This window comes from Zalophus californianus, chromosome 15 (genome assembly GCF_009762305.2).
Source record: "Zalophus californianus isolate mZalCal1 chromosome 15, mZalCal1.pri.v2, whole genome shotgun sequence".
Lineage (NCBI taxonomy): Eukaryota > Metazoa > Chordata > Mammalia > Carnivora > Otariidae > Zalophus > Zalophus californianus.
In genome coordinates, this window is record NC_045609.1 from 28,612,105 (window position 1) to 28,628,460 (window position 16,356).

Sequence of the window (16,356 nt, forward strand, 5' to 3'; positions counted from 1 at the left end):
TCTTCACTTCTCTAGGCTCCAGGGACAGTGCAAGTTAGATAAAGGGATAAATCAGCAGTAGGGCATGGCGATTAAGAAGTTAGGCAACTACTGCAACTCACCAGGTTAAGTGATTTTAGACTAACGGCATAAACTAAGTCTTAGTTTTCTCAACGGTAAAATGGGGATCATTATATTTATCTCACAGCAGCCCTTGGGAAGGCTTAAATAAGGTGACCCAAGTCCAGCATGCAGCATGATCCCTAGCACAGAGTAAATGCTCAATGAAAGATAGTGATGATAATGAGGAAGATGCTAGAAACATGTCCAGGCAGTTGTTGACCAAGAGATGGAACAAATGACCACAGATGCTCAGGTAGCTAGACAGAGAAACCTGAAATCCTAAATAAATTAAGGTAGAACCTGAGGTAACAACCAGGCAGACTTTGACACTCTCCCAGGGAACCAAGCTACAGTGATAAAGATAATTGCTCACCCTATTTCTCATCATATAACACTTCCATTTTATCAATTGCCTCAATACTTAGAAACCAAAATAGGAATTAGTAATAAAATTTTCAAGATGGGAATCAAGACAGTAGGGAAGATATTTTCCATTGTTTCTTAATATTACTCAAGTGATACCAGACATATCTTTCTATTTTGACTGTAAGTAAAACTACCATCCTGTACACAAAGCTCATGTTTGGTAGGACTTAAACAAATGTTAAACCACCCACAAACACACATTAAAACACACTAGCAAAACCCAAGGCTAGTCTTGAAAATCAGCTTATGTACATAAACAGAGAATAAGAGGCATCAAGATGAGCAAGAATAAAGTCATTAGCAAGTACATTTTGAAAAAAAAATAAAACATTTCCTTAAATAAATATATATATTTTGGGGCGCCTCAGTGGCTCAGTCAGTTAAACATCTGACTTCAGCTCAGGTCATGATCCCAGGGTCCTGGGATCGAGCCCCACATCAGGCTGCCTGCTCAGCGAGGAGTCTGCTTCTTCCTCTCCCTCTCTCTCTCCCTCTGCTCCTCTCCCTGCTTGTTCTCTCTCTCAAATAAATAAATACAATCTTTAAAAATAAATAGGGGTGCCTGGGTGGCTCAGTCGGTTAAGCATCCAACTCAATAATCAGATTATGATCTCAGGGTCCTGAGATTGAGCCCCATGTGGAGTCGGCTTGGGATTCGTTCCTCCTCCTCTGTCCCCCTCCCCGGTGCATTCTCTCTGTATAAACATAAATAAATAAAATCTTTTTAAAAAATAAATAGATATATCTTTATTATATATGTAGTATATCTATATACATATCTGATATAACAAATACAAAATTGTTACTTGTTATTTGAAGTTGTCCAAAACCAATATATCACCAAAATTTGTATTTTTCATACCTGATTTAAATGATTTTAAAATCATAAGTAATTGACCACAAGATTATATATATGTGTGTGTATTTATGTATGTGGCAATATACTGTGTATATATGTACATCAATATATGTATGTAGTCTTACAAATATACAAGTGAATACATCCAATACTAACTCTTAGACTTTCAAAATCATTTAAGTTAATGAGAAAATCTGTGAGGTTATATTCAGATATGGTTAGCTGTTTAAATTCTATTCACTATATTATTTTCTTGATATTAAGATGTCATTAACTTTAAGAGTCACTTTCAACTGCACAGAAGAAAATACATGTTAAACATTCACACCAATTTTAAGTACAATACCAATGTCAGAAATATTAGAATGTGAAAAATATGACTTGATTTGAAAAAGTATAACTATAGGGTTAGGTATTTTAAAATAAGGTATATCCAAAAAAAGAAACTCTCTAAAGAAAATATGTACTATTTTTAAATGAATAATGAGAGCTAACTGATATGGTACAAATTAGGACTTGCACTCTGGATACCAGCAGCCTGTAGATATTAAATCAAGCAAGAAATTGTGTGTGTGTGTGTGTACCACACACACACACACACACGCACACACACTAAATGTGTCATGGTTTATTATTTTTCATAAATTGTCACCATAGAAATTGCAAATTATTCACAGTAGAGTTAATTCCAAGTAAGCCAGGAAGCAGAAGTTTCCATGAAAAATAAGAACAACTGTATAAAACCCTACAGATATATGACCCATAACACATTACAGAGCATTGATTTCCCAGAGGCTAATGTAAAACTCATGTACCCAGTAACAGTTCTATTTTCATATTCTCCTGTAACTCAAATCTATTCATGCTGCACAATTACTTTTGCTTAATAATACATTTTAGTTATCTGAGTATTTCATCAGCAACAACAGGAATTCTTATTTTAAATGAGCATCTTTGGAAGCATCCTATTATTTTCTTTAAAATCTTTCAATCATCTTGACCATTTTTTAAAGTGTAAGATGTCTTTTATTGATACATCAGACAACTGCATGCTTCAATTTTTTTTTTAAGTCCAATAGGAGGAGTTGCTGAGGAATTTAATTTGATGAATTGGATTACATATCTGTCTCCAAGGACTAAATGCTACACGTTTGATACATTGAAAGGTTCATATTAAAAACAAACAAGAATCTCAAAAGAAGGGAATTCTTTTGTTTAAGAGAAAACAACAAAATATCTGCTCAACTGATTTTTACTGGAGAAAATATAAATATGGATAGAAGGGTAGGGATGGAAAGAGAACTGGCCAAGAGGGTTCTTATGCATGAAGAAAAGGGTAAAGAAGGAGTTAACAAAAGAACAAAACCTAGACTTTTTTTTTTCTTAGCTTTAGGCTCTAATCTTAGCTGAGATCAGAAAGGAATTTAGTCTGATATGCTCAAACAGAAATATATTTTATCCATTCACCAAACAAGAATGGCAGAAGTTTTTATCCAAGGCAATTGAACAACATGAATTAGTAATTAGGATATTAAACAGCGATCGTGGCTGGTTTCCTCAAGTCTGTCTACTTTTTAGAACAAGTTTTTATTTCACTGAAAAAAATGGTAATAATCTCTAGATTTTGACATCTAATTACATTTCAGACTACCCTTTGTCTGCAACATATATGTTTCCCTTCTGCTCACAGTGGTCACTCTTGGTTTTATCCTCAGATCTTTCCAACTTGCTTTCTTTCATTAAGCTGCAATTTGCAAGAGAGTCCCTTCCTCATTTTTTCACTGGTTCCTTCAAACTAGCAGCATCCTTCGTTGTTTTTTAGACCCTCATAGGAGCCTTAGATTCTTCCTAGGAGTTCCCTAAGACTAAATTTTAGATATATGGACTAAACTACAGACATTAATGTTTCAAAAAAATTTTCATAGTGATATAGATACCAAGAAACTATTGAGTAAGAAGAGCCAGAATGACTTGCCTGGACGATTCTTTCTGCAATGGTTCTCAAAGTGTGGTGTGTAGATTAACAGCACGGGCATCATGTGGGAACTTGTAAGAAATGCAAATTGCAGGCCCTAGTCTGGACCTACTGAATCAGAAACTCAGGGGAGTGGGGGATTGGAGGTAAAGAAGGGGGGAAGTGATTTTTACACATGATAAAGTTTGAGAACCACTGTTCTATGGTATTCCAATACCAGACATAACCAAATAATACTTTTCTTAGTTCTAAAACCACAATTTTACCCTAGTGAGGAAAATCATTTTCTGACTTTTTCAATAAAGCTTGTAGCATTTTCAGAACCACTCAGGCTACTACTATCTGATAATTTTAGTTAAGAATTGAGCAGCTCCATCCTAGGCTTTAAAACTGTGGCATTGTACTTACTAGTTGAAAATAAGGGACATTAGTAGGATAGCATGGGGACACTTGAGTCACAGATATAACCGCAGAGGTTAATCAGGTCAGAACTTCACAGTTGCCAAATCTTGCCCCCAAACTGGTTTGTCATTTTATAACTGATTTTTCTCATGTCATTTTTTTCCCCAGATACCTTTATCAATGAATGTGTCAACCTTTCTGGCATACGACCAGCCCACAATAAGTTACTGTGGGGTGCATCATGAACTTCTCTCTCATAAGTCCTTTGAAACGAATGCACAGGAAGATACGATGGAAACACACCTAGAGACTGAGCTGGACCTGAGCACAATCACAACTGCTGGCCAAATCAGTGACCACAAAGAGCAGCTGACTTAACTGAGCTAATCAGTAGCCAAGGGATGCTGCCAAACTTTGTAACCTCAAGGACAAAATGAGGAGGATTTGTTCATTGTGGACTCTAAAAGCAAAACACAACAAAAATCCCCTGTTAAACAAAAATCCAAGATTTATTCATGAAATAAAGAAGACATGAATTGTTTCAAGTCTACACTTTGTAATTAGCTAAGTTGTGCAGTATTTTTTTGACTTAAACAGAGTATGACCCTGAAAAAAAGAAAAAGAATCTTTTTTTTTCAAAACTCATCCTACCTACCTGTGAAAACTGTACAGAGCTAATGTATTTTTCATATTGTAAAGTTTCAATTATAGAAACAACTGGTATGTACAGTACCATAATTTAATTACATTTTACTTTACAAACTTTACACATTTCAGTTTCTAAAATTTTAAATTAACAAAAAAATATTTCTTGTGTTATTCAGAGTTACTCAGTTTTGTAGGGACTGTTTTGTTACTGCTTTTGTGCCCAGAAACCTTGACTCTAAAATTCTGTGCTGTGCGAAACATGCACGATTTTTATCATGCTTACTGCGTAGAATTTTATCTACTTGTTCCAGAAATAATACATTAACCAAAAAGGATTTAATTGTTGAGACTTGTAAGAAGTTCTTCAATTACATAGGCAGGTTTTTCTTATAAATGAAAAAAAATCAAAGATTTTTTTTTAACACTTCTTCTCAGACTTAACTGTTGCCTTGAATTACAGCCTAGTTTCTAAGCAGTGAAATGTAATGATAAAGAGGGATATTTTAACAACGTATTTCTGAATGAATTGACTCATTATTTCATTCTTTTGAGTAACGCATTGTTAAGGGTAGGGGGAAGCATGGACAAAACATCACTGGAAACAAAGGCCGTAACCACAGCAACAGACTTTGATACACTTAAAAGGTGCAGCTGCCAGTGACAAAGAAAAACTTGTTACATCTCATTATTTTCAGGCCAAGGTGGGAAGGATAGAGCATAATAATTGTACAGTAGCAGATTTTCTCCTAATTAACCTAAAGTGGTTTGCCTAAAAATAACCATCGGTCAAGTACAAAATGTGCCTGGTTTTTAAGACTTTTCATTTAGAATTGCGAGGCTATATTTTGGGGAACATCTCAAAGGAATTACATGAAATTTTTCACTTTGTGTGCTACATCAATTCTCTCCTGGGGAAGAAGTCTAAACATTGATAGCTCATTCAATATAGATATCAGCCATAGTGGAGAACTTTATAACTCAAGTAAACTGTAAACATCCTTAATATGTTCTAAATTGTTTATATTGCCATCCATAATGAGATTCACCTCTAAATTATCTGGAAAATAACCCAGAGTAATGTGAAGCCACCCCAGATCATATATTGATTATGTAATTGTATTATAAAGTAAATTTAAATGAAATTATGAAAACCTAACTTTTCAGAGGCTAAATAATCAACTTGTTTCTGCTGTTTGCTTGACACAGGTTATTGTTTGAAATTGCTGTTATTTTATCTCTGGTATTCACACATTCTTTTGTGTGTTTTTTAATATAAAACTACAAGTTTTGATTGCTGTTGCACTAAGAGAAACGCTTTTTTTTAATGTTGTCATTTTGTATTCATAACATCAAAAATAGGTTGAGCAAATGTCAATCCAACAAGGGTCAAACACAATCAAAAACAATGAAGAAAAGAATTTGTCAAAAACAACATCAAACTTTTAATTTATTTCTTCCAAAGAAATTACATCTACAAAAGTCTAGTCTTATGCCGATTTATCATGGCAAACTGAAGAGCAGCTTAAAGAAGAATGAACTTAGAAAATGTACAGCAAATTTTTGTTAAAAAGATACACTCAGAAAAATAAACGAAAATATTGGAAGAAGCAAACTCTCTTACTAATTTAAATGAAACTAAATGTCTCTATATGAACTATTTCACAAACCAGATTTTGTAACATATTTTGCATAAATTATTTGCTATTCAAAATTTTTTGTCATGTTACATTTAATCTTAATCTTTATTTTTTCCGATTTCTAATTTCTTTGCAATATATTATTGTTAGTACTCTTAATCCTCTACATTGCGGTTTTGTTCTGCACAGTTAGCAAATTTATAGAGGATTAATTATAAACCTATTATTGTGGGTCTGAAATTGGATGCAAAATTTTATTTATTATGTAAACTAAAATGTCATTTGCAATTTTTTTCTTCTTAGAAGTTGTCCTTGCAAATATTCAAACATCTTTTAATTCACATAAATAAGCATTTTATATCTATTTCCAGACATTTTAAAATTGATAAATAATTTTTAGAAATATAAGGTTCCAGGGAGCCCCACAAATGTGTGCTCTTCTCATCCTGCAGCAAACTTTCTTTCTTAAACATTTTAAATTCATCTAAAGTAAACAACTATAAGTAGAAGCAATCACCTTAGAACCACTGCTGTGTGCATTAGAAGACTTAATACAGTAAGAGCCAAATAAACTAAGAATTTTGAATTTCTCATATTTGAAATTCAACCCAAAGGATCTTTTACAAGAAAAAACAAAAGAAGATGCAGGGTTATTTGTTTGCGTAACTTTTATTCTGCCATGCTCAGGGCCATAGGGGTGGGTGGAAAAGGGAGTGAAAACCTATTAGAGGAAACTGTGTCTGGAATCTTTATCATACATTTGCAATTTATATATTTGTGTCTAAAATCCTTAATTATAACCTATCATTTTCAGCATTCATTAATCTCCTATTTCCTTTCGAACCACCCTGCCCCCAGGTCTCCCTCCCTGTCTATGGCTCTCATTTAAATAACAGGAATGTTGAATGTGTTTGGAATTGAAAAGTGCAGTTTGACCCAGCATGGTTACAATATAGCAGTAGCTGCAGCAAAGGATACATTTATGCAGTGTTTTGAGGTTTACAAACCACATTTTACATAAATTATTTTATTTTGTCTTCATAACCACCTTATGAAGACACATTAATCTCAAAGAAGTCAAGACTTACCCAAGAACACAAGGCTAATAATTGGTGAAATTAAACCATTCTCAAAGTTCAGAGTGTGTTAGTCTTTACACTATACTAAAAGCCTTCTCTCTGACCAGAGCCAGAGAATTTCCAGAGATAGTGAACAGAATGAAAAGAAAAAAAAAAATGTTTGTTATGTTGTTTAATCCCTAATTTAACTCAGTTCTTCTATCTGTATAATATATGAGCTAAATGAACTCTTTCTATGTGCTACTCTGGGCTCTCACATTAAAATTCTTTGTTCAAAAAGCACAGGAAGTCATAGATTTCTTAACATATTATATCATTTGTAAATGTGAAGATGAGTTGCTTCCAAGAAGTGGATATATGTAGACCCAAGGTAAGAACATAAAATCAAGAAACACAAGGAAAGAAATCAAAGACCATCTAAATTGAGATTGTGTGGGTTATAAAACAGATCCACAGTGCGAGGTCCAACACATGTTCAACACATGTTCAACTGAACACGTGCTCAATTCAGAGGTAATTGGGAAGACCTTTATAATTTTTTTCTTTTTTTCCTTTATTTTGTCTCAGCAAGATTACTTCTTAAATTGCGAATTCTTTTTTTCAATTCTGAATTCTTATATCTTTCTTAATAGAAAATAATTTTCTCTATTTTCCTCCTACTAAAAATGAAATGTAATTTATCCAAACTGACCTATAGATGCCAAAACATATGCTAACAGGCAAACAAAATTTTATTGATCTGCTCATTTTTATCAAGTCTCTATCCCTAATCCCTCCTGAATATTCCAGAAAAGCATAAAACGATACAGATTTTCATATAAATTACATTTTGCAAAGGAAAGAAAACTTGTCTACATTCAACGTTCAAGACAAATTTCATAATCCTATTTGAAATCATACCAGGCTCCACAAACTCCTTGGAAATAGCAATATCTCTTTGCAAAAATATTTTCTAAAATAAAACCACTGTATATGGGAGTAAAGATGTATATTTCCTTTTGTCTGCTCCTGACTAGAAGACAGATACCATTTCGCAAACTAAACATTCAAAATAAGTTAAGAAACTGAAAGCATGATGATGCAAGCTATTAGTATGCTAAAAGAAAGAAAATCAGACATGTGGGATAGCTGGCAGCACACAAAGGAAAAGGTAGTGGAACTGGCACATATTTGGCCTCAGGAAAAAGGGTAAGAAATCTCTAAAGCAAATACAGTAACATCTTACACTGACATAACTCTTAATGGCTTAATACCTCAAACTCCTAACGCGTAAAAACGTCCCAAGGTCTAGATGGGTTGGTTATGCAGTAAGAATACAGATGCACTGGTCTTTCAGTAAGAGCTTCTAACTACTGCTATGACCTTCTCAATGCACCACAGCTGTCCCTAACTAGAGAGGTACCAAGGGCAGGGGATCCAGGATCTGTGCTTTCAAAACTCTGACATACCCACAAGGGTAGAGTAGACTGATAATCAGCAATTGCGCTTCATTTCACTATCAACTATAATGGGGAAGAAACATTTAAGAATACACCAGAGTAGTGATGGGTTATTTTTAAAAATCTCTCATGGCTTGCATTATGATTTTATTGTGACATAGGAAGCTACTTATATTCAACATTTTTTAATTTAGGGTAAAATTCATGTTTTTAAAAGTCTACAGCTGATTATTTACCTTTGTTTTAAGAACAGTGACCTTAAAGCACAGAATGCCTCAGCCATCTAGGATTTATAAAACTCTTGAGTTTCTTCCTCCTCTTTCCCAAACATTTATAGATTTTGTTCTATATGTGTATCTTACTGAAAAGCTAAGTGAAAATTGGTTTTGTATAAATGAAATAATATTTCAAATGCATCAAGGGACCTTGTGCTAAAGGATCCTTGAAGTAAATCCTGTTTTTGCTTTGTAATCTGAAACACTGCCCACGAATTTATCTTTTGTAAGATGACTGCAGTATATCTTGTGTTATGTAACGCAGCATGCTTGAACTGCCCAGCCTTGAAGGTTCTGTGATGTAGTCTTTGCCTCAGGCTGTATACAATGAACGACTGACCCTAGGTTTTGAGCAAATCTATAGACACTGTAGTGTGATCATTTTTGATCATTTTCATTTATTGAGCTTACCTGGATTCATGTGAAAAATAGTATTAAGATAACATGGATGGATAAAGTTGACAGTTAATTTTTTTTTCTATTTATTGATTTAAACTTTTGCTACCTATCATATCTTCAGTTACTATTAAGAGCATATCCCTGGGTACCTGACTGTGGCTTAGTCAGTAGAGCATGCCACTCTTGATCTCGGGGTTGTGAGTTTAAGCCCCACATTGGACGTAGAGCCTACTTAAAAAAAAAAAAAAAAAATCAAATCCTTTGGGTCCGTACTAAATTTACTGAATCAGAATCTCTGGAGCTAATCTCTGATGCATACTAAGTTTTGCAAAATACTGTTCAAATGAATTTACTTTCACTAAGTCATTCAATTGCTTTTTATTGTAGTCTAAAATTATTAATTCTTGTGCTTTCTTGTGCCAATGTGATCCTAGTTTGCTAAGCCTGGTTGAACATTTTCCCTGACTGGAGGAATGCAAAACAAAAAACACCTATACATAAAATGGTCAGGTTGTTTCTTGACAGATTGTGTTGTTTATAAATTTTGCCCCCATTAGTTCTTTCAACATGAATATCTGAAAACAGTCTTAAATCAGTTCACTTAACTAAAACTTATTATTTGCTCTCACGGATAATAATATAAGAGCTGAAACCTAGAAGCAGGGAAAGAGAAAAGAATTGATTTATAATGTACCAGCACTGTGCTGTCCTCATGTCATTCTCAACCCACCTTAGGAAAGAGGTAAAACCATCATTTTAAAGAAGAGGAAAATAAGGATCATGGTAGTTCAATAATTTGCCAAAGCTCATACAAGAGAGTCAGATATTCAAATCCAGTTCATCAGTTCATCAGACTCTAGGGATGTGCTCCTATCACCCCATAAGCACTGTTTTCAGAAGTGAGAAAAGACCATAATCAATATAATTAGGCATATATGATAGTGGATGTGAAGACAGCAGAGAAAGAATATACCTTCCTATTCTTAAACAGAAAAAATTGCTTAAACTATTTCAGACTGTGTAGAGATTTCCTTCAATATCCTAAGTCAACAACTTAATGGAAAGAAACGTCCATTACTTTCTTGAAGTTTTATACATTGTTTCCTAAAAGGAGTGGACATTTAAAAGAAAAATCCTTCAAAAGATACTCCCAAATATTCATGTTGTATTTTCATTTCCAATTTTCCTAGCTATATTATAAAACTATAACAAAATATAAGTGCGTATCCACAATATAATCTCCAACTGGCAAAAAATGGAAGGAAGGTGGTCCACTGAAGCAAAACCTCTGTGGTCAAGAAAGTAATCACATGCAAATGACAACACGAAGAAAAATACCAATAATCTAGTCATAAAATGTTAACTGGCAATGACATGGCTTGGGTTGCAGGATACTTTCTATGAATGACTTTATGTGGGAATATTTTTAAAGAGAATTTTTACTTACATAAATGAGATGTGTAATGGGAGTATACCACATAAAGAAGGCAAGAAGATAACCTTTATAATAACATAGACCCTGCTTGTTCTATTACTCAGAATACAGTATACAGTTTAAATAAAAAATAATTTTCTTTGTTAAGGTGATGCAAATATTTTCATCATTGTGTGCAGGTAACCAAATAAATTTTTTATGTTTACTTTTGAATTCAATCTTCGGGCAAATCTGCCTCGGTCTCAGCTATTAAATGATTTTTTAAATAGTCTCTTGATTTTATTAGTATCTCTAGGAGCTTTTTATTAAACTGTTGGACTAATAGCCTCTTCTATTTCTCCCTGAATTTGCACAAGACCAAGGTAATATAATTCAGAAACCACGTTAGCATTTTACTCTATCACACTACCTGAACATGTGGCATTCATGTAAAATACACTTGCCTTTTATAATCCATGTGGGATTCAAGAGCCAATGAAATACTCCATAAGCCACATTTCTACTAAAAATCACCACTACTAAAACTGTGATAAAAGTATGCTATACAATTAAAATAATAAATCCAGAGAGAAAGAAGCTCTCACATCCTGAATCTAATATCATGATACATGTTCATTCTGGAACCACCACCACCACCATACAAAAATTTTACCTGAAAATCTAGAGTAATTCTGATTTTGGAAAACAAAGATGACCCTGCTATCTGGGTTGAAGACTTGGGGAAAGATAATGAAGAGGACAAAAAATTACATATGCCAAGAGGTAAGTGAAGGAAATGTGATTTATTGTCATTAATCTGCAAGTAATTTTTAAAACTAAGAATTAAAATTTACAGTAACATTTATGCTATCAAATGTCATCAGTAAAGGCCAATAAGGACACTGGGGACATAAAAGCAAAGAGATATTTGTGATGGTGATACATATCAAATGATAGACAGATGGATAGAATTAATTCAACCTAAAGAGAGAATATTAAGAATAAAATTAGTTTAAGAATTATCGCTATTATTTCTCCAGAGAGAAACTGAAAAGTCAGAATAAAAGATTCAAACAAAATACCAAATGCTTTTTCAAGATCAATTTTGAAATAGCCTAAAACTATAAACCCTAAATTGCTGTGTCAACCATATGAGTAATTACATTAATTCACATATACCGAGTTAAATTCTGTTACTGAGAAATAAATTGTATTTAAAATATACTCCATCTGTTCTTACTATTTTACATCAATGATATATTTGCTTTCAATTACAGATCCATAAATATAATACCCTAAACAATCTAATGAAAATGTGGTGAAAGATTGGATCAGACCTGTCATTCCGCTCTGCTATAAGGCAATATTAGAGGAGCATACCCACCACAATGGAGAGCTGGAAATACAGTTTCTAAAGTCCTCTCTAGCAGTTCTTGACCTAGACACTTGTAACATTCATTATCTGTGGGTCTTATTTCATATTCATTTATAAAGTAAGGAAATTACTGCCTTGAGAGAAGAGCCTACAGGGCCCACCCTAGCTCTAGTCTCACATGTACAATAGATCTAGGTAAAGACACTCTGAACTCTGCTATATGGAGAAAAATTTGAGATCTTTGTGACGTCAACATTTTTTTACCTTTGGATTTCATGGAACCTTAAGGTTAGTGTATTGGACTTCCTTCAACACTCCTTGCCAGTTTTCTATTTAAGAAACTTCAAAGCTGAGTTCCTTAAACCAACATTATATTTTAGACATGGATATTTCACAGTGAATCCTTGTCATACTTCTTCATTTTGTGGAAGAATAACATAAGGCTGGGGTAGTGGCCTTTATGACTTTTTCTTTGCCTCTGATTCCAGTTGTGGAAAAAAAATGTGAGAACTCAGTATGACACCTTGGTACCACCATAATGGGATTGGAAGAAGAGTCTTCTAATGGATAAACACTTTATATAATATAAAACAGAAATGTAGTTTGGGGTCACATCTTTTTACCTTAATGATCTGATATAGTTTTCAGATAATGCATGCCTTCTTGCTACTGAGAATGTAAATATTATTGTCTATAATGATGTTTTTTTTTTTTTTTGTCATACACTTTTGCTTTCTGAGGACAGACCTCAGATAATTGATCGGGCTCCATAACTGTCACCAGAGAAATTTCTATTTAATTATTTCCAGAAGTAATGACTTAATACTGAGCACTTTAAGATAAAATAATAATAACTAACACTTAATGTTTACTTTTCTGAACATTTTACATTTATTTATTTAATCCTCCTTAATATGGTTAATAGGATTAACAATAACCTTATGAAGTAAGTACTGTTGTTATCTCCTTAAGGAGATAGGGAAAATGATGCTCAAAGTGATTATATAACATGTACCTAGTAAATCATGGAGCAAGAATTCAAATCCAGGTGATAGATATACCAACAAAGTGACCGCTACCATCAGCTCATTTAAAGTCCACTCCCTAAATCCAGCTCTTAAATTTAAAAGTCTTTTCACTTAAAGCTGTAACTGAAGACTTTTTTTTTAACTGAAGACATTTTAACAATGTAATGGATTTTATTACATACCTAATCTATGTCTAGTGGAAAGTAAAAATCTTTGAGAGATATAAAAGAGTATATTACATATTTCCTGTTCTCAAGAGACTTACAGTCTTAGCAAAGAGAAAAGACATCCATATTAAGCAAAAAAAAAAAAAAAAAAAAAAAAAATCCAAGCTAAATTGAATACCTGCAAGAGTACATGGCAATCAAAGGACGAAATCAAAGTTAGCCAAATTGTTGGGGATAACTCTGGGCAAAAGTGAAAACTGAGACAGAACTTAAGACTGGCAGTATTCAGATGGGCAAAATGAAGAGAGAAGGAAATGAAGAAAGAGTACTATATTTTTACATATGGACATCTATTATTTGAATAATATCTGTTAGATTCATGCTTGTCTGGCAGAGAAATAGCAAGCTCAATTTTTATCCTGATTGCCTAAGACTTCAGAGCCAAATTTTACTCTGGCCAGAGCAAACGTTTTGGCCTTTATATTTGGGCATAAATATTTCCCATCTTTTTTTCAACTTTATTACTTTTTATATTCCTATATATTCATTGTATTTTACCTTTCTTTTGGGGGGAGGCTTAAATCATATTAATCTTTTGTCTTATGTCAGTTTCAGTAAAGTGACATTCTGTAAAATGTCTTGTCAGTTTCAGTAAAAAGACTGATTCAGGCAACTCTATTAACTTAAAATAATTATATGAATTAAATAATTTCTTAGAAGTTAATAACAACATCCTCAGTCGAATTACTGTTTGGTATCAGGTGAGAAAATGGCCTATAGATTTACTGAGTTTTTCTTTTTTCAACCTTTCAGTCTTTATATTAATATTGGTGAATACTAACCAGAATTTTTATCCCAAAGAGTAAAAACAAAAATGCTTTTTGATTGCTACATTTTACAAATAAAGACACTGAAGTAGAGTATGATTAAACACCATGATCAAAATCATTTTGATAACAGAATATAGACTCACCACTGGAACTCACATTTACTCAATATTATTTTTTGCTACAAAATATTTCATGAACATATCAAAATTTAACAAAATATACAGAATGATTTCTGCCTTAAAAGTACAGACAATTGTCAATAAAACTGTTATCTTTTTAAGGTACAGTTAAGTAAGGTGGAGAAATGCTCTCTTTCCATCAAAGTTTGCTTGTCATTTGGACTATTCACTTGCAGCTAGCTGTGTGTGCACTTGAGAGTTACAAATTTTCATTCACATGTATTTATTTAATGTGCCTTTCTTTTGTATAATGATTGTCTTTTATATTACATCCACAATACTTTGGTGTTTTTAATTCAATCAAATAAGTATTTATTTATTTATTTAGCTTTTACTAATAATATGCCAAGGACTGAGATAGGCAATAAAGCGATCAAATGCTTAAAAGTGAATAAATGATTGTAATTCAATGTGGTATTTCTGAAAAATGAAGTCTGAGCACGATGCTATAGGATGGAAGGGGAGAGAAGGACTAATTTTGCTGGGAGAAAATCAGAGAAGTCCCCAAAATAAGTGAAATTTGAGGCCCTGGATTCTAAAGATTGCCAATCACATGCCACACCCCACACCTGTGCTGCAAGTTCCACTTACCACTCATAATGAGTTTGGTATTTTAGATGTCTGTGGGTATTAGTTTCTGGAAATCTAGGACTCCAGTAGTTTCTGAGTCTGGTATTTTCCTCAGATAGCTAGGCGACTTGAATTTGTTCTGTATATAAATGTTAAAGATTTTTTAATTTGCCCCTCCTATAATCTTCTAAATTTAATCCTCAAATCAAGAGCATTCAATTGAGCCATTCCCTGATAAATGCAGGACATATGCAATTTTACTAAATAAACAAAATAACAAGTAACAGATAAAGGTCATGAATTGTCAGAAGTTTTTCATTTTCTTTGTTTTTAACATGTATCATGCAAATCTAATTTGTGTGTGTCAGAAAACCTATATTGCAGTTCTGACCTCAGGAATATGTGAAAAAAATGTAGAAGAGGTGTATTTGCCTGTACAATTTAAGTTTTCACCAATTACTGGTTATGACATGACTGCTATTAAAGTGACTAAGAACTAGGTTATGCATAGTCTTTTGTATTTTATTCTTTAAGAAAGTGAAAAAATACTAGTAAGATGGTCAGATCATCTGATATGGTAATAAGCCTAGTTGCTTTGGTAGGTGTTCAGTATCATTAACTCTTAACTTCCTTAAATATGTTTTATTTTCTTTAACAAACACATCTCTTTATAAGAATACCATTATTTCCAAAGGATTCCATTGTTTGTTTGGTGCCTAGGGCAATTTCTTATTAAATCCTCAAGAATGCACCTTGCGTTAAGCTGAGCGGAAATAGTAAAAGTGAATTCAGTAACTAGTTCAAGGCATAGTTTTCTGATCTTCCCACTTAGGAAAATAAATATTTTTTAATTTTAGAATTTGGAAATATATCGACATTAATATGAAGAGAGTTCATCATGAATAATGCTATTTTAACAAATGCCAAGGGAATTGTGTCCTAATGCTCTTCTCCTAAAATATTCTTGTGGATTATGAAGAATGTGCAGTAGGGCAAAAGTGGCCATAAGTATCTCTGATATATGGAATGTATATCATATACAAACAATTATTTTTCAAAAATAAATTACATATTTCCCCCAGAGGTGGAGAGGAACCATGAAAGACTATGGACTCTGAGAAACAAACTGAGGGTTCTAGAGGGGAGGGGGGTGAGGGGATGGGTTAGCCTGATGGTGGGTATTAAAGAGGGCACGTTCTGCATGAAGCACTGGGTGTTATATGTAAACAATGAATCATGGAACACTACATCAAAAACTGATGACATAATGCATGGTGATTAACTTAACATAATAAAATTTAAAATAAAATAAATTACATATAAGTTTTCACTCTAGATAGTTCTCTACAGTGTGGCCCGTGCTATATTGTAATAAATAAGCCTATGAAACTGAATTCATTAGACTACAACAATTTGTATTACATTACATACCTAAAATATTGTTAATGTGAGTGCTTTAAATGTTATCTTTAAGATGGTACCTATGTAGAGACTATAATTTGTTAGTGACTATAAAATTACAAAAGCCCTTAGGTTTCTGAAGTTCCATGAC

General features: G+C 33.1%; 2 protein-coding genes across 4 annotated transcripts in view; one reads left to right on the forward strand and one right to left on the reverse strand.

The window, feature by feature from the left end:
• LRRTM3 (leucine rich repeat transmembrane neuronal 3) overlaps positions 1–6,019 on the forward strand; it is a 159,089-nt gene extending 153,070 nt beyond the window's left edge. The window contains exon 3 of the mRNA XM_027595036.2: positions 3,933–6,019. Within this exon, the coding sequence (XP_027450837.1) occupies positions 3,933–4,142 (210 nt within the window). The 3' untranslated portion in view covers positions 4,143–6,019. The remainder of the gene's footprint in view (positions 1–3,932) is intronic.
• Positions 1–16,356, reverse strand: part of CTNNA3 (catenin alpha 3) — a 1,953,765-nt gene that overhangs the window by 1,247,676 nt on the left and 689,733 nt on the right. The gene's annotated exons all lie outside the window — the stretch shown is intronic.